Source organism: Pongo pygmaeus, chromosome 7 (genome assembly GCF_028885625.2).
Source record: "Pongo pygmaeus isolate AG05252 chromosome 7, NHGRI_mPonPyg2-v2.0_pri, whole genome shotgun sequence".
NCBI classification, from domain to species: Eukaryota; Metazoa; Chordata; class Mammalia; order Primates; family Hominidae; genus Pongo; species Pongo pygmaeus.
Genome location: NC_072380.2, coordinates 75,197,024 through 75,215,782, shown reverse-complemented (window position 1 = coordinate 75,215,782; position 18,759 = coordinate 75,197,024). Strand labels below are relative to the sequence as shown.

The following is an 18,759-nucleotide window of genomic DNA, read 5'->3' as shown; positions in this document are numbered from 1 at the left end:
ATACAAAGACCCCAAACAAAAAATTACTATATTCTTACCCTACGCATGGCTTCCTCCTCTTCTTGACGCTTTTCATAATGTGCAAAGTCATCAAAGATTGAGGTGGTATGCTTGAAAGTAGCAATTATTTTAAGCACTTGCTTAGCTTTTTCTAGCGGTACCTCTTGAGTGTCCCTTGAATTGGTAACCGGTTTGTTGTCATTATTTTCTAAGCGAATATGCCGTAATTGGTTATTGGGAACATCTTTGACAAAGATCCATTTAACTTCAAATTTGCCCTTCCACTTATCCTGAGACCAGACACCAGCATACGCATTATAGTCCACAACAGACTTCATTTCAGCCACTCCACAAAAATGTCCACTGCCATTCACACTGAAGAGTAAATAGAGTGGGCCTTTCCCATTCAGGGAACGGTAAGCTGCATCCAAACGCTTATTACCATGCTCAGTACTACACCAGATAGAGTATTTAATGGAACGATGTATGTCATCCTCAGAGTAGCTTTTAATTATAAACACACGTCCATTCTTCAGATTCCAATCAAAGTCTTTGGGATTATAGTTGTTTATGGCCTTTAGCTTTTCCAGCACGGGATGCACTTCTACACTAGAAGGTGAAGCACTGACAGGTACAACACCTAAACCAAAGTTTTCACTGCCCGCTCCATTGTTCTGGTTGAAGCCTGCTCCCCTGTTCCGAGGAGCTACCCAGCGATTCTGCAGCTGCTGCTGTTGAGGCTGCACTTGGTGAGGCTGGGCCTGTGGCTGAGGTCCTTGTTGCTGCTGTGGTTGTGGTGGTTGAGGCTGCTGTTGAGGCAGTTGGCTTTGCACCAATGGTGGTGGTTGAATTAATGGCTGAGGCTGCTGGATTATAGTTTGAGGAGGCAGAACTGGTTGGGTTGGTGGAGCCTTTACCACTGACCCCTTTTCATCCCAAGTTCCAATATTCATGTTGTGTTTTATAGGAGGTGGTGGTACAGCAGAACCCCCAATTCCCACATTGCCCTTGGGTTTAAGTTTCGGTTGAGGTTTGGCAGGCTTTCTGGCAATGGCAGCCCAGGAGGTTGGTTTAGGTGCTGCACTGCTAACTGGGGGTACACTATTGGTTGCAATGCTAGTCATACCACTGCTGCTCAAAGCTGTACCTACAGTTTTTGTCACTGCAGCTGTCAGGTCACCACCAATTTTCAGTCCAGTCATGCCTTGCTCAATACTGCTAATGCCAGGCACCTTACTCAAAGTATCATTGCCAAATCCAGCCTGTCCATCAGTAATAGCTCTCCCAAGAGAACTAGGTGGATAGCCATAACTGCTACTATAAGCAGAACTTTGTGTTGATTGTCCCTGAGATCCACTTGTCCCCCATGTAGAGAAATCAGCATTACCAGGAAAAAAGTTAAATCCATGTTGACCAAGAAATGGAGGGGTATTTCCTAATGCCCCAGGTTGACTAAATACACCATCTGGTATATAGTGATGTTCTCCATTACTCATTTGTCCATAGGTTGTCAGATATGGCATAGGCTGGTCTCCAGCTGTGGACCATGCTGCTTCCCCAAGAGAATATGGAAATCCAATGGATGGAGCATAGTAACTAGGCATGTATGGATCTGACATTGGTGGATAGCTGTTACTCTGCAAAACAAAATATCACAATCAGTAGTGAAATGTCCTCTTAAAGGAGCAAAAAAAGAAATCTGAAAGATTAAAATCAAGAAGTTTTAAGTAAATGAAAATAAAAGATGTACCTATTCCAGATAAACAAAATTAAAATTTCAAATCCAGTTTTATCAACAGAAAAATTTGCTGATGAGTAGTCACATCTTAAAATATTTCTTACAAAATAACCTATATGGCTTTTTTCAGGGATGAGAGTGGGGGTATAATGAGTATTATTTTTGTTTGAAGAGCCAGGCCCTCTGTCGCAATTTAAAAAATCATAATTTCTACAGAAGGCTAATATATAAACTTTGTGCACACAAAATTACCATTCACAGCCAGCTGTACTTTAATCAATTGATGTATGCAATCACTTACATGCAAGGATTAAATAAACTAGACAACTCTGCCAAATAATAGAGGAATTACAGCTTATCTATATGATGGAATCCAGCTCAGCCAATAGATTTTGTACTTTCATTAAGGAAAAAATGGAGAAATGCTCACAGTCTGAGAAAATTCAAGATTATGTGTATAGCATGATCCAAATTTCTTTTGTTTTGCTTTGCCTTGTTCATTTCAAAAAAGAAATAAAACAAATTCCTTATCATAGTTTCTTATCAGTGGAATAACAGACATGATTTTTCTTTATACTCTCCTCTTCCCCAAATTTTACACAATAAATCTATTACAGAACAGGTTTTTTTTTTTTAATTTAGAAATAGTGAGTTCATGTAAATTTTTTCCAGAATTACTACAATTAAATCAACCTTCACTGTACTCATCATTTAGTGAACTGCCAAAAATCAAGACACCAAATTTTACTAAAGGAAAAAAAAAAAGCTCAAATTTGTTACAATATAAAAATAAAATACTTTAAAGTATTTTAAATACTTCTTTTGAAGTAAGTTTCTTATGCAAAAAATAAAAAAGGTCTGAAACTAGATTTTCGATCTTTGATTTAGGTGTGCTTTTATTCTATTTTATTTTTGAAACAGGGTCTCACTCTGTCACTCAGGCAGAAGTGCAGCAGCGCTATCTTGGCTCACTGCAACATCCACTTCCTGAGGCTTAAGCAATCCTCCCATTTCAGATCCCAGAGTAGCTGAGACCACAGGCGTCCACTACCATGCCCAGCTAATTTTTTGTATTTTTTGTAGAGATGAGGATTTCACCATGTTGCCCAGGCTGGTCTTGAACTCCTGGGCTCAAGCAATCTGCCCGCCTCAGCCACCCAAAGTGTGATTTAGGTGTGATTTTAAAGCACTGCACAAAGCTTCATAATTTGTAGAATTATGCAAAGTGAAAAAAATACACTAATACTGTCAGTACAACTGGTATGACTTTTCAAGGGTCAATACCATTTTGAAGGCTAATTTACAGAGACAGTCAAAGTTCTTTGGAGTAAAGTTCTTAACCCGTTTCTTCTAGTGTTACACTCTTGTCACTGTTTCGTGGCTGCTCTTCTACTCATGAATGTGTGACAATAACATCACAGATCCTGCCTGGAACTAATTTTAAATTATTTTTGAAAAGGCTTATCATTGAAAACTGAGATGTTTTATTACTAAGCTACTTGTTTTACTATTAAATTACCTGTGGCATACCCATCTAACTCTTGTAACTGTCTACTGTCTATGAGAAAGCTAACTTAACATATTATCTTTTGAAATGATTCTCTGATATGACTAAAATAACTTAAGAACTAAATATAATGTAACAGAGGTTGCATTTAAATTAATAATTCTGACAAAGATTTACTGGCTATTGCCAGTAAAGCTTGGACTTAAAAAACCAAAAACTCAACTCTCACTACTTAAAAGAAAATCACAAAACCATTTTTCAAATACACTGGATGTTAAGTATATTTTACAGTACAGTCCTTGACAGACTATGTTGGTTTTTTATTTGTATCATCCTTGACAGACTATGTTGGTTTTTTATTTGTATGATTTTTTATTGTTGTATTGTTGTTTTTCCAACAAAATCAGTCCTTCATATCAGTGGGTTCTACATCTGTGGATTCAACCATTCACAGATTGAAAATAGCTGGGAAAAAGAAATGAATAGTTGCATCTGTATTGAACATGTACACAGTTTTTCTTGTCATTATTCCCTAAACAATACAGTACAACCACTTACAAACCATTTACACTGTATTAGGTATTATAAATAACCCAGAGATGATCTAAAGTATACAGGAGGATGTGCATAGGTTACATGCAACTATTATACCATTTTTATAAGGTTCTTGAGCATACGCAGATTTTGGTATCCGTTGGGGGTTCTGGAATCAATCTCCCACAGATACCTTGAGACGACTGTATTTTTGATCCACAACTGACTGAATCCGTGAATGTAGACACTGCAGATATGGAGGGCTGACTATATTTAAAACTGGAAAATTCATGAGTTACTATTTACTAACTGAACACATTCTTCAGCTATAATGGATAATTAGTAACTCTAACTGCAAATATACTCAAAGAATGCTCACAATATTCACATGAAAGGAATTAACAGCATTTTTACAACTGCGATAGTAGCATCTTACATAAATCAATACTGGAAGTATTGACTGCTATATTTAAATATATCTATAAAGAAAAGCCTGAGGGAAGTTCAAATACACCAGAGTTTTTAAAGAAAAAAATCTTGACAAAATTAATGACTAAACTTTGGAAGCTATGAAGACAAACACAAATGTGTAAAATTTGATCACTGAAGTTCTACTAAAAATTAAAAGTACTCATAGTGCTTCATACTGACAAAAAGTCACTGTGATTAAAAAAACTCTCAAAAGTTTAATAAAAATGAGAAGTTCATCTAGTATAAACGAATATATGTAACTGATTAAAAGATAAAACTGGGCTGGACACGGTGGTTCATGCCTATAATCCGAGCACTTTTGAAGTCTGGAGTTCGAGACCAGCCTGGCCAAAATGGTGAAACCTCATCTCTACCAAAATTACAAAAATTAGCTGGGCATGGGAGCATACACCTGTAATCCCAGCTACTCGGGAGGCTGAGTGAGGCAGGAGAATCGCTTGAACCCAGGAGGCAGAGGTTGCAGTGAGCTGAGATGGCACCACTGCACTCCACCCTGGGTGACAAGCGAGACTGTCTCAAAAAAGAAAAAAAAAAAAAAAAGATAAAACTGTCTACTGTCTTCATCCTTTTTTTAAACAGTTAAACATATCCTTTATTTATAACTTTAACTATTTCAATCACTTACCAATGCATACATTGTAAAAAAACATTGATATAAGATACTCATTCTAAAAGAAAATCTACAGTTAAATGGAAAAGACAAATAATACAGGGAAGTGGATAAATCCCACATGGAGATGCATAGGAAAGGTGGGCTGAATATGAAGGTAACTGGTTTCCAAGTTTTAATTTTGATTGTTGGCAATGAAATCCAGATTCAGTAGTCTTTATCTGGATGTGGGAGTGGAAAAGCACACAAAGTAGGAAGTTTTTATGTTAATTCTTTATAAGAAAGCATTCAAAAAATTAAACTCAAAATTTATATTGAATATTCTTATTTCAATATGACAAATGCTGAATTCTACACAACAGTTACGCATCAAGTTCTTAATTTGTCTACACCCATAGTGTAATTCATGGGTCAGCAAACTAAGAGGCCAACAAGTAAATCACGTTCAGTCTCTGTCACCCATTTGGGTTTTTCTCTTTTAAAAGCTATTAGCTTAAAGCCAGGCACAGTGGCTAGCGCTTGTAATCCCAGCTACTCAGGAGGCTGGAAAAGGTGGATCAATTGAGTCCAGGAGTTCAAGACCAGCCTGCACAAGGGACTATCTCATAAAAAAAAAAAAAAAAAAAAAAAAATTAGCCAAGCATGGTGGTACATGCCTGTAGACTCAGCTACTGGGGAGGTGAGGTGTGAGGATCGCTTGGGCCCAGGAGTTCGAGGCTGCAGTGAACTATGATCACACTATTGCACTCCAGCATGGGTTACAGAATAAAACCCTCTTAAAAAAAAAAAAAAAAAAACCACACACACAAAAATTGAAGTGCTTCAAACTCCTGACGTGACTTCTGATTTAACAACCAAAAGTTAAGTGATGTTCATTCTAATTTTAATGCCTGTGTATTATGCTATGTACTTTCTCCTATAATTTTCTAAAAGTATAATTTATGCATATCTAATCATGTCGTAAGAAAAATGTCATAATAATATTCAACCTGAGTATTTCGCCAACCGTAATTCTTCATTCTCTATTAGATAACCTAATCCATCCATTCACTTAATAAATAATGAATTCTATATGTGCCAGATACTGTGCTGGTTACTGGAGACAAAAAATAAAGAACATGGTCTCCAACCGGGAGCACTTCACAGGTATCGTGAGGAAGACTTATTTACCCTATAACGTGATAGCTACTCTAACTGAAGTACAAAGAAAGCAAAGCAAAACACTTAAGTACAAAGAAGAGGGAGTAAGTAACTGGAAAATGAGAAAAGACTTTCTGAAGGAAATGCCATAGGTGTGTGTACACGTCTGTATAAGACATACATACAAAAATTGAGATCATGAAAGAAATATTAAGAAAATATTTATACTTTCATAAAATAATGGTAAGTTCTATTTTACCAATCAGATGGAGAAAGTTGGCAGAAGATAAGCTAGAAAGGGAAGTGGAACCACTTTAAGGGCATTCATATAATAAATGCATCCACTGTTGAGAAGCTATAGTAATTATTTAACATTACAGTGACACAATCAGACTTGGGATTTTAAGACTGCTGAGTAGCAGTATAGAATTACTAGTTAGAAAATCATTTCAATTGGCAGAACTAATGAATACCTTAACTAAGGGCAGTGATGACAAGAGCAGAAAATGACAATTTAATTCTCTATATTACTTCTCTGATAAAGATAGCTAAGAACTTACTTTCCCAAACACACAAGCAGACAAACTCAACTTCAGTTTTCCAAATTATTCTTCAAATTTATATGCACAAATTACATGGCATATTTAACAGTGCCAATTAAAATCTAAATTTTCCCATCTATTTAGTCATAAAATTATTCTGAAGAACTATAAAGAACTAATTTTAAGAAATGAAGGACTGACATTTACTTTCAAAATTACTATGAACATTATTCCTTCAGAAATGAACACTATAAAATAGAAGAAATATGCTGCCACATAAGTAGAAAGGCCAACAACTTGTTTTAAAGTACCCATGGGTTTGATATGAACTAGATCTAAGTATACAAAGCAATTTAAATCATTAGCAAAAGACTTGTTAAACACCTTTCCCATCAAAATACGTATTTATTTATAATCTTAAAATCAGATAAATAAATTTAATTTTTAAAACACACTGTGTACAGTGTATAAGGACCTTATTAAATAGTTGTGTAACTCTAAATTTGCCAATATCTTCTTGAGATCTTTCACCAATAAACCCAGTTTTCACTAATCTGTTATAATAGTACTATTTAAAAGGTCCAAACATTTTATTTAATTTTCTAACTAGGTAATTGAGAGTACTTAAATTCTCATATAACTTACTTTTAAGATTCCAGATAATTTTCAATAAACCCAGTTTTCAATATTCTACAGTATTAATCCTCTTTAAAATGTAAATATGTATCTTGTTAGAGATAATTATTTTTAATATTAAAGAAAGATGACTGCTGAAAATCTATTTAGTACTACAAAGAATAGGTAGAACAGGCCTTACTGGAATCAAACTTTATAACTTCTCTTCAAACAGGATACAAATATGTTGATTCCAAATATCGTAAGTTAAAACAAATCTTTTAAAACATTAAAACAAATATTTTACAAATGTTTTGCTCCAACATAACCAGCAATAATGCAGCTAAAAAAATTCATTTGGGTTCACTAAGGTAAATGCCTTTATATCTTTTAAAAAGTAATGGTTTCCCAAACACTTTTTAAAACTTTTTTTTTTACAAGTAAAGTCTTATGCACAATTCCAATATATAGAACAGATAAAACACAAACCACAGTGCTGGTTGCTACACTGGTGGGATTCAGGCATCCTCCGCTGGTTTTCCCTAGGAAGACACTAAGGTGCCTCTATGGAATATCAGAAACCCTCCTGACAAAAATTTTTCCTCCAGTAGAAGCCTTTCTATGTCCTTGTGACAAATAATAAAGAATTGTAAAATATCTGTTACCAAGTAAAACATGCAAAAAGATTACTTCAGGTAGCAATTCCAAAACTGTCTTTTACAGTCCACTAAAATTCCTTAAAAAAGAGTTTGAAAGGCTGAGTGCAGTGTTCCACGCCTGTAATCCCAGCATTTTGGGAGCCCGAGGCAGGTGGATCACTTGACGTCAGGAGTTCAAGACCAGCCTGGCCAATATGGTGAAACCTTACCTCTCCTAAAAATATAAAAATTAGCCAGGCGTGGTAGCATGTGTATGTAATCCCAGCTACTTGGGAGGGTGAGGCAGGAAAATTTCTTGAACCTGGGAGACAGAGCTTGCAGTGAGCCAAGATCACGCCACTGCACTCCAGCCTGGGCAACAGAGCGAGACTCCGTTTCAAAAAAAAATAAAATAAGAGTTTGAACAAGTCAGGACTTTTTATACTAGATCTTCATCTTAAGAACTTCATTTTCAATTATAATTTATAAACTATGAAATCAAGTAGCAAAAAAAACAGTTCAACTGTTTAGCCTCCAAAATTTCTCAAACCTATTTAAACATGGAGATCTTTTTGAAGGAATATTTATTACACCTCCTAATATTAAAATTTCTCAGCAAAGTTGGAAAATACTGCCATACTGCCATAAGCGCTGAGATTACTATATGAGCCAGAATATAGTAAAACCACGCTTATTTTAAAACTTGCACTACATTTCACAACAAATGATCTACTTTCATAACCTTTACGCGGAAAAGTAATTTTGCTGAGATCGTAAAGTTTTATTCTTTCCCATTTATTTCTTCTCCTCCCATGTATGCTAGGAATGTTGCTCAGTAGATAGGAAGGGGTGGTTAAGGGGAAGTAACCAACAGGTAGATGAGGTTGAAAACAACCACCTCTCCATAATCCTAAAAATAATCCTGCATCCCACAAATTGGGAACTACTTTTTGTTCAAATTTTCCCTATAGTTAACTCTACTGTACAAACTGTTCAATTCTGTAGTAAGATTTGGTTCCTTGTTCTTTCACAGTTTCAAAAATCTAGGTTAAAATTTTAGAGTACGCTTTTCATTTTCTCCATATATGCAAGCAGCCAAGTCAAACTTCAGTTTTCCAATTTATTCTTCAAATTTACACACACAAACTAATTGGCATCTTTAACAGTGCCAATTAAAATCTGAATTTTCGGCTGGGCACGGTGGCTCACGCTTGCAATCCCAGCACTTTGGGAGGCTGAGGCAGGCAGATTACTTGAGGTCAGGAGTTCAAGACCAGCCTGGCCAACGTGGTGAAACTCTATCTCTATACTAAAAAATACAAAAAGTAGCCAGGCGTGGTAGCATGTGCCTGTAATCCCAGCTATTCAGGAGGCTGAGGCAGAAGAATCACTTCAGCCTGGGAGGCAGAGGTTGGAGTGAGCCAAGATTGCACCACTGCACTCCAGCCTGGGCAACAAAACAAGACTGTCTCAAAAATTAAAGAAAAAAAAAAAAACAACTGAGTTTCTAATCAAATTAATCATAAAATTATTCCAAAGAACTACAGAACTGGGCTGGGCGCAGTAGCTCACGCCTGTAATCCCAGCACTTTGGGAGGCCGAGGCAGACGGATCATGAGGTCAGGAGATCGAGACCATCCTGGCTAACATGGTGAAACCCCATCTCTACTAAAAATACAAAAAAATTAGCCGGGCATGGTGGCGGGCGCCTGTAGTCCCAGCTACTACGGAGGCTGAGGCAGGAGAATGGCGTGAACCCGGGAGGCAGAGCTTGCAGTGAGCCGGGATCGCACCACTGCACTCCAGCCTGGGCGACAGAGCAAGACTCCATCTCAAAAATAAATAAATAAATAAACTAGTTAAGAACTACAGAATTAATTTTAAGACCCAAAGTTCTTGAGCATTTTTTGCTTTTTTAAAGCAAAATGAAAACAGTTTCATTCCACAATGTTCTCTCTAAAAAAACTGGTGAATACTAAAAATGTATTTTTTCATTTATTTCTATCAGTGGCTTATTTTTAAGCCACTGATTTTAAGCCACTTAATTTAAATAAATTAAGACAGAAATGGATGCAGAAATGGCATACAGATACCTAATAGCACTGTTCTTCAATGTTTAAATTGGAATTATGCTTGTACACAAATACTCAAAGCCACCAGGTACCAATTACTTGATTTGATAAAACTGTCCATGTCTACAATACAGAAGCAATTGTGTTTATAAAGCAAGTATGTTTATGAACTCCTTAATTCTATCACTAACATTACCAAGGTATGTTAAAATTTTCAATAGTTATCAATGAACTCAAACTGGAATGCCTTAAAAAAAGAAAACACTACGTTTGACCCAAAATTGCAGGCAATTCAGGCAACTAATCCCTCCTCCAAATACACAAATTTCTAGCTAATTAAGCCTTTTATAATTAGCTTAAACTATGAAGATATAACAGTGACATTAAAAGATTAAGTTCCTTCAATACACACACACAAAAAACCTAACCATAATACATACAAATAATGGTCACCTTCAAATCTTTATTCTGTATTTCATAACCTAGTTTCTGGTGCCTGTACTTTCTGAAGAAGAACTCTCTTGTGCCATAAATCTGCAACTGCTACTCACTACTCACTTACTATATAGGTACACTAGATGAATGAATCCATGTTATGGTTAATCTCATTAAATATCTATTTGAAAAATCAATTAATACAATAAAAGGTTAATTTCCTAAAATCTGAAACTGTCAGAAGACTTACCTGATTTGTCTGGCTACTTAAGTATGGCTCAAAATCATCATCATTTACAGCATCTTTTTGATGAATCGAACCGTTTTGTACTGAAACTAAAAAAGATGTTTGTATTAGAAGTGTTGTAGTTACCTTTATGAAACTCACAGCACAACCTAATGTTTTTAATATTTTTCAAGCCAAAAAAAGTAATCAGAAAAAATAATACTGAGTTATTTTTAAGAACCCTCTTAAGGATAAACTATTTTAGATACAAATATTTATGTGCCACAAAAACTTAAAAGTCTTTTGATACATAAGCCCAAGATTACATAAACACAAGCCATATATACACTTCCCCTTACCAAAAACTTTAAGTAAATATCCCAATCTCAACACTGTAGTGAGTAAATTGTTACATACAAATGTTGGAAAGAGTTCCCTAATGCTATATTGGAATGTAAAATCACTATTTCAAGTAGCGTTGTAGGCAATAAAAAAGATTTCTGAATGTTCTCTACCTTTGTTTAAATCTCTAAATTATTTAGTATAATAAAGAATGAAATAACCACTTTTGATCTAATTTGTTAATAGTAAATGTCTTAAATGTCTCCAGTAAAGTTTAGGCTAAAATTAACTTGAAACAATATCACAATGAATAGACTTATAATTATGAAATATCTAAATGAAGAGGGCTTTAATTCTAAGCCCCCCAGAATGAAGACTTTCACATGAAACTACAAACAAAATTAAGACACAAAAGATAGCCATGATTATCCTTGCAACACATGAGAAACAAGTCAGAGAATAATTTTGTTCAAAGGTCATCTCCATAAACACTCTAAAGTTGTTATTCTCTGGATGCTGTTTCAGATTGCTTTTGAGCAGACTCAGAAGTAAGGTCCTGAATTTGAATCTCAAGTCCACCACTGAGGAGATGATCTCCAGTTAGGGATTTAACCTCTCTAACCTTTGACTGTTTCTCTGTTTCAGAAGGTTATGTATGAATAGTACCTACCTCATCTCATCTGATTATTAAATGACAGCGTTCAATAATCTTAGATTTAATCACATTAAATATTACAAGATTGAAATAGGACTAATATGACTTTAGAACCATTTAAACAGAAGTGTCACTAGGCTAATACTTGATGGGGTGGCACTATGTAAATATACTATTCTATACTGGTGAAGATAAAAAAGTTGAAAGTTTCCGATGGATGTCTACAAATTAGAAACAAAAAGAACTCAATATCTAAAGATTTACTGCTCAAAGGTACAACATCACCAAATTTTATGAAGTTAGGAGGGTGATGGGTTTAAATTGCGTATTCCTCTGTAATATCACAACATTTTTATTATCCTTAAATTTTCCCATGAGTGTAGAGCACCTAAAATGTAATATTATGAGTTAACAGTGGCTTGGGAGCAAAGATATACAAAATCCCTTAAATCTTTGCCATCCAATGAGTGGCAAAGATCAAAGATATGATGCTACTGTGTAAAGCATTCAAAGTAGACTTCTTACTATACCACATTGCCCCTCAGAGGCCACAAGCAGCAACCTGAAGGTCAACTCGATCCTGGCTCCACTAACATAATTTAACTATGTCTGATAAGGACTGCATCAGAATTAGGATTGAGTTAAATATGCTCCATGGAATTTAAATATGTAAGAGCCACTAGAAACCAAAATAAAGAGGGTGCCTTAGGTTACTTCTAGTGCCATTATAAGGCTGGGTTATATTCATTTCAGTCCAAGAGATTCTGACATACCTGTTCTCCTCTGACACTGGCTTTACTGCTCCTAAATCAAATGTAGGTATGCATGGTCTATTACTTCTTGAAAAAAAATTCTTCACTATTACACTCATACATGTTAGTCAGTATTTGAAACAGCTAACAACTTAAAAATTATGACTATCTATCTATCATATCCACTAGGTTCTCAAAAATCTAGTTCATACAAATACAAAAAGTGCCAGGCCAGGAGCTCAAGACCAGCCTGGGCAACATAGCAAGATCCCACCTTTACGAAAAATGTATAGAAATTAGCCAGGCGTGGTGGCATGTGCCTATAGTCCTAGTTACTCAGGAGTCTAAGGAGGATCACTTGAGCCAAGGCATTCCCAGTTACACTGAGCTATGATTATGCCACTGCACTCCAGCTTGGGGTACACAGCAAGACCCTGTCTCTATTAAAAAAAAAAAAAGTACTTACTTAAAATTTATCTGTGTGTATATATATATATAATACTGTTATTCTTATTTCTTCTGTTCTATTATTTCTCTTCTAAGCGGCTAGGCCTGAGAACAACCCATATACTATTATAAATACAGTCTACAGTCATTTTTAAATGATGCATAAATGTCTATAAAGTCTTAAAATACAGTACAAGAAGTCAATCTACTTTAAAAAATGTTTAATTAAAAGTACTTCACATATACTGAGAAGCAATTTGCATTAAACTAGCCCTTAAGTTTTGGAAGTGTATCTTTAAGAAAACTATCTTAAAGACTTTTCGTTTTTGAATATTTACTTAATGACAAGCTAATGTCTTGGAGTCTGAAAACCATTAAATAGAAATGAAATCCAAGCTAGTTCCATAGTCTGTAAAATTTCTTCAGGGGAAAAAAGAACAGATGACTTACATGATTCTTCGCCTGTTTCCTCTGCTCTATGAAACAGAGTCAAATCAAGATAGAACATGGGCCTTAGGAGCCAGGTGATTCTTTGCTCTGGTCCTGACTACATCAAGTTAGGAAAGTCAACAGATCTGTGCATCATGTTTCCCCACCTACAAAAACAGCGACAATACCATATACCCGCTATCTCCTTACAAGGATGTTGTGAGGATTGATAAAATGAAGCCTAAAATAATGACAGTAAAGTGCTTTGAAATCATTTTTCTCGGGAGGATGAGGGGAGAATACAACAGAATATTGCCAAAATATAAGGCATTTTCCACTACTTTTCGAAAATTAAAACTTAGCCAAATTTAACCTAATTATTTTAAATTACAGTTGTATAAAACAATGCATATGTCTCTCCGCTGGAAGAGAGCGGAGAGGAGGAAAAAGATAAATCCTGTTCCATGAATTTGCTATTTATAAACTCAGAAAGAGGAGAAAGGAGGCAGTAAGGCCTAAGACTGTAAGTATGGCATCTGACACTTCCATCCATAGTACTCCCAAATAAAAGCACTCCACACCTTTATTCCAATAAGCAAAAATTCTATTTGTTAATAAAAAAATAAAATACAAAGTCAGTGTTAAATTATGAACCAATAGGCAAATAATTATCCTTAAATTTCTACTATCCTTTGGTACTACTCTTGCCAAGGATAATAAAGAGTTCTGATATTTAACACAGGGACAGTCTATTAATTAAAAAAGAATTCAAACTTATAAAACAAGTAAACCTTGAATTATTACTTATTCTACAAAAACATTTTTGCCATATCAAAGACAATTATTTAGAATTCCTTTTAGCTTCTGTCATGAATTAAGTAATTAAGGATATATAGAAAATCAAAGACACTAAAACTAGGTGTTAGGCTAAGGCTGTCAACTGAAGACAGTTCAGAAAAGAAACAGAATCTCTGAAATTATAGTAAGTTGACTGAAAAGGATTATGTGTTCAAAACTTTAACTGACACCAACTTCTCAAGGACATACTATTTTTCATAAGTTTGCTAAGTTCAGAATTCAAGATTACTCATATTTAGAATACTGAGCTTGCAGTTCAAGAAAAATAACTTCATAAAAGTAAACAGAATTGTAAACCAATTTTACTAGCTGGAAACAAGCTAAGGCAGAACAGCTTTTCTCAAATACACACATAGCTACTTATATCAGGTTCACTGGTGGTGTTGCCTTTGCCTTGTAATTCTCCCTGCAGTCATAAAAATACAAGTAACGTATATGTGTATTTGTGCACTTGTAGCATCTGCCATTTTTAAGAAACTTAAATAATTAGCAATACTTTCAGGCCAGTAGCATTTTTCTCCTCCTGCCAAGCCTCCATGCAAAGGAGTCTTCCTGCACCTTAAAAATAGATTAAGTGAGGAAAGTTAAAAGAAATCCAGTAAATGTAATTGCTACTACAGCAGTGAACTATTGTAATTACAAGAATCCTCACAACATACTATAGGAATTATGACTGTTTTTATTTTATAGAGGGGAGATTCTGACAAACAGGTAGAATGTTTTCAAGCTCACTTGGCAAGTCAGTAGCCAAAGGCAGTATTAGAACTCAGGACTCCAAGGAATCCCAATCCATTATTCTAACCTTAGATGAAATTATTAAACTGAACAACAAGGGGGAAAGAAAGAAAATTTCTTGAGAATAAAGAACTATCAAAATAAACACTTTGTGTATGTGTCTGAATACACCTAACAGAAGCGATACTGATGGATAAAAATTTTTGAAATAACCAAAAAATACTTACTTGCAAACAGTGGATACATTATGTAGTTTATAGATAACTCATATCTAATATCAAAGATGCCACCAATGCCTACCTAAGTGAAATGACCACTCATAAATCAAACTTATTTTACTGACTTACAGTGCTGTAGAGGCTCTATTGTTTTAACAAACAAGTACCTCATAGAACTTGTGTACTTACCTTAAATTAGCAGGTAACACAAAACACTTAGCATTTCAAATAGCCTTGCAAAGTGCCACCTCCCCACAGATCTAGGATAAAATAATTTATGCTAGGCAATAATGACCACAATTTCACAATCTCCAAGTCTACATACTTCCTAATGGGTAGACTAGCAAAAGAAGAATTAATGGATCATTCTTTTTAAAATTCACAAATTTTTAACTCATTTAAAATAAATCAATATCCAATTTTATTTCAGGTTTATGCTTACAACAAAAAAAAATTCTAGAAATGAAATTTTAAAAATTAAAATATCTAAATATTTACATACTGCAAGAAAACATCTTTAATGAAAACAAACAAAATGTTACCTAATATGGTGCCATGTAACTGGTATGTACAAATTCCACAATTCAGAGGAAATTAATCTACATATCCAAAACCTATTATTTTAAATTCACCAAATTTGCAATAGCAAATAAATACCTAACAAGAATTTAAAGGGCACCAAAGACAATCTATATGTAAAAGACTATTATAGATTTTAATTTCTAACACTGTGTTACTGAAATCAACAGAAAGCATAATTTTAGTGTAATTTCAAGCACTACAAAATGTTATATATAATTTGCTCTGATGTTATTTAATTGGCACTATCCCAAGAAAGCAGTTATTGTTCTATACTTAACTAAATGTCACATGACTAATGTCATAATGTTTCAGTCAGCTGATTGCACTGTTCCATATTAATACAAAACACACTTTTTAAAAAAACACTACTTTCAACGGTACTTTTACTAAAGAGAAAATTATAAAATCCTGGAAGAATTGTCACAAACTATTTTCTTCTCAGCCCTTTATAAAATACCAGATTGAGTCACACCTTGCAATCAGGACAACAGAGCAAGATGGCATGCCTACTTAGTTCTAACCTCTCTCATGTTGTTGCCTCATTGCAGCTGACTTCAATAGAATCAGTGATTAATAGTACAATTTTCATTAATGTGATGGAATACTATGTAGACTTCCATTTTCCAGTGTAATCCAGACATGTCAAACAAAATCTCCACTTTAAGAATATACTTGTCTATATACACATGTAGAAATTTTTTGTGGCAGAAGTTACATAACACAGAAAAACTGGAAAACCAAAGAAATACCACTAGGTTCACATCAATACCTGCTTAACTGACAAGGAAACTGTTTCTCGTACTACTTTGGTTTCCATAAAGTGGCTTCAAAGCAACGAACTACCGAAGTTCTGGATAGAACTTGGCTACCTTAGCCATGATGAATATTTTCTCTAATCCTACATTTTTTCCCAAGAGGGAGCAAAAACAAACAAAAAACCCTTACAGAGTTTAAAAGTAACACCAAGGCAACATTGAGCAATAATAAAAAAAAAATCCAAACTCACCTTTATTTCCTTGCCCTTTAGGTCTCTGTGTACCAAGACGAAAGATGCGGTAAAGAGCAGAAAAAGGAAGAGAAAAAGTGTGTTAATCAAAGGCATTATCAAAGACAAGTTATTTTAGACTATCCGCGTAGGAGTAAAAACCCACCATATCCTCCACAGCCACCAATTTCCCAACCACCCCCAGCCTTTAAACCTCCCACCCGCCACTCGGAATCCGTCTCCCAGAGCTCGCCCGGTCTCAGCCCCATGTCTGCCGCCCTCAGGATGTGTCGTAAGGCCCCTAAGACCGGTCCTTGCCCCCACCCGCCGCGGCACCGCGCCCGCCCGCCCGCAGGCTACGGGGCCAGGGCGCACGCCCCGGCCCGGGTAGCTACCCCGCAGCAACTTGCGCCCGGGGCACCGTTATGGGGCCGGCAGCGGCGGCGACGGGGAGGAGCCGAAGCCCCGCGCGAGGGTGGAGCTCCGGGGCTCGGGCCTTCGCCGAGCCTGGGGCCTCTGCTCCCTCACCTGATCCACGCTAGTGGCTGACATTCTTCACCGCAACCCGAGAGCCGCCGCCGCCGCCGCCGCCGCTGCCTGGGCCTCTCCCCGTGCACTCACAGCAGTTGGCTGTCGCCCTTGGCCGAGTGATTGTTCCAGCCGCTGCCGCTGCCGCCGCTCGCTGAGAACCCAAAATGAGGGCCTCGCGCTCGGGAGTCGGAGGAAGAGGCCCGTCTTTTCCGCTTGCACGCTCCTCTTCCCCCTCTCGCTCTCTGCTTCTCGGGTCCACAATGGCGGACAGACTCCCTAGTCTCACTTCCGCTCCGAGCCTCCCTGACCTTCCGCTCTCCACTCTGACGTCCGCGCTCACCTCGCTCTTCCTCCCCCACCCTCCCGCCGCTGATCTTGGCTCCGCCTCCTCACCGCCACGTCACCGGAGACCGGACCCGCGCTTACGGCCCGTGGGCGCATGCGTAGTGGAGGGAGCGCGTCGGGGTGTCAGCGAGCGCCAACTTTCAGCGTCTTTTCTGCGGCTTCCTTCTATCCCGCTCCGAGGCTGCAGGGCCCTGGCAGAGTGGCGTCAGCTGGAAGGCTGGCCAGAGCCGGATTTTGTTGCACTCCGGGCAGGAAGATGGCCGAGGCGGCGGCTGACGGAGATAGTAGTGTCTTGCTGAAGTCACGGCGGCCGGTGGTGCCCTCCTGGAGGCTGACTGGACGGAGTCAGGGAACTTCCCGGTGAGCGGGCCGGGCCTAGCAGGAGCCTCCGGCGGCTGCCGAAAGCCGTGGGTACGGCTGGCTGACTCAGCCGCCCTCGGGACGGAGTTGCTGCGTCCCCACAAGCCTGCCTGTGCAGCTGAAGTGGCAGGTTAGAGTTGTGGTACTCAAACTTATGTCCAAGCAAACAGGAGGAGCACCGGCGCGGGTTCAGTCTCTCCAAACCCAGTTCAGCCGTAATCTGTGGAGTCAGACTTCGCCGCCCAATTCATGGATTTGTGCTTTTGACTCCGCTCTGATTTTTTTGAATGAATAAAGTTGCCTGGGATACTTAAGTATAGTTGCAGAGCGTCTTTTCGGCCCTAAAAAGAGGGAAAGTTTCCATTGAAAAAGTTCTTTACCACATATTGGCAAACCCAAAGTATGCCAATATGCAACATGTTGACATTTTCATTGAAATATCTACAATAAAGGTAAAGATTCCTTGTCTCGATGTAGACTCCATGGAAGGAAATAATTTAAATGACCAAATACTTTCTGTACTTCAAAACCATCAAATAAGTGATCATTTAGAAAGTATAATTGTAGAATCATAAGATTAATTTTGTAGTTTACGGTTCAACAGTATCTTAGAAGCACTGAATAATAGAAAAACTTGAGAGGCCACTTTTCATGTAAATCACCAAGAGGCATTTTTAAGTTCTGGTCAGACAGTTTCCCTTGCCCTCCCATTCATTGCCACAGGTCCCAACCTAAGCACGCTTGCATTTCCCAAGACTCCCCCAACCATTTCTGCTGTTGCTCTCAATGTCTCCCATCCTTCACTCCCAAACAGACCGTTTTAGTTTTAATGAGTTTGCTGGTACATGCTATGAGCCAGGAACTTGAGAGAGAATACACAAGAGGAGGCTTATGAAATCTTGCAAGCCTTGTCTTTGATCCTTAGTATCATGGCTTTGGAACCCAATCAATTCGAGTCTGAATTCTAGTGG

The 18,759-nt window shown here is 37.2% G+C and overlaps 2 protein-coding genes across 5 annotated transcripts in view; one reads left to right on the top strand and one right to left on the bottom strand.

The window, feature by feature from the left end:
* Positions 1-17,446, bottom strand: part of YTHDF3 (YTH N6-methyladenosine RNA binding protein F3) — a 41,971-nt gene extending 24,525 nt beyond the window's left edge. Inside the window, exons 1-5 of one of the 4 annotated variants that reach the window (XM_063668812.1) lie at positions 17,174-17,310; positions 16,574-16,598; positions 13,196-13,341; positions 10,574-10,659; positions 39-1,637 (exon numbers count right to left, since the gene is read on the bottom strand). In XM_063668812.1, the coding sequence (XP_063524882.1) occupies positions 39-1,637; positions 10,574-10,659; positions 13,196-13,253 (1,743 nt within the window). In that variant the 5' untranslated portion in view covers positions 13,254-13,341; positions 16,574-16,598; positions 17,174-17,310. Of the gene's footprint in view, positions 1-38; positions 1,638-10,573; positions 10,660-13,195; positions 13,342-16,573; positions 16,599-17,080 lie in introns of all 4 variants that reach the window. The other 3 variants (XM_063668811.1, XM_054498653.2, XM_054498654.2) reach the window with 3 other exon arrangements.
* On the top strand, positions 17,248-18,258 carry LOC134740013 (uncharacterized). The gene has a single exon (XM_063668813.1). The coding sequence runs from the start codon at positions 17,248-17,250 to the stop codon at positions 17,725-17,727; it is 480 nt and encodes a 159-aa protein (XP_063524883.1). The 3' UTR covers positions 17,728-18,258.
* Positions 18,259-18,759: the final 501 nt, after the last annotated feature.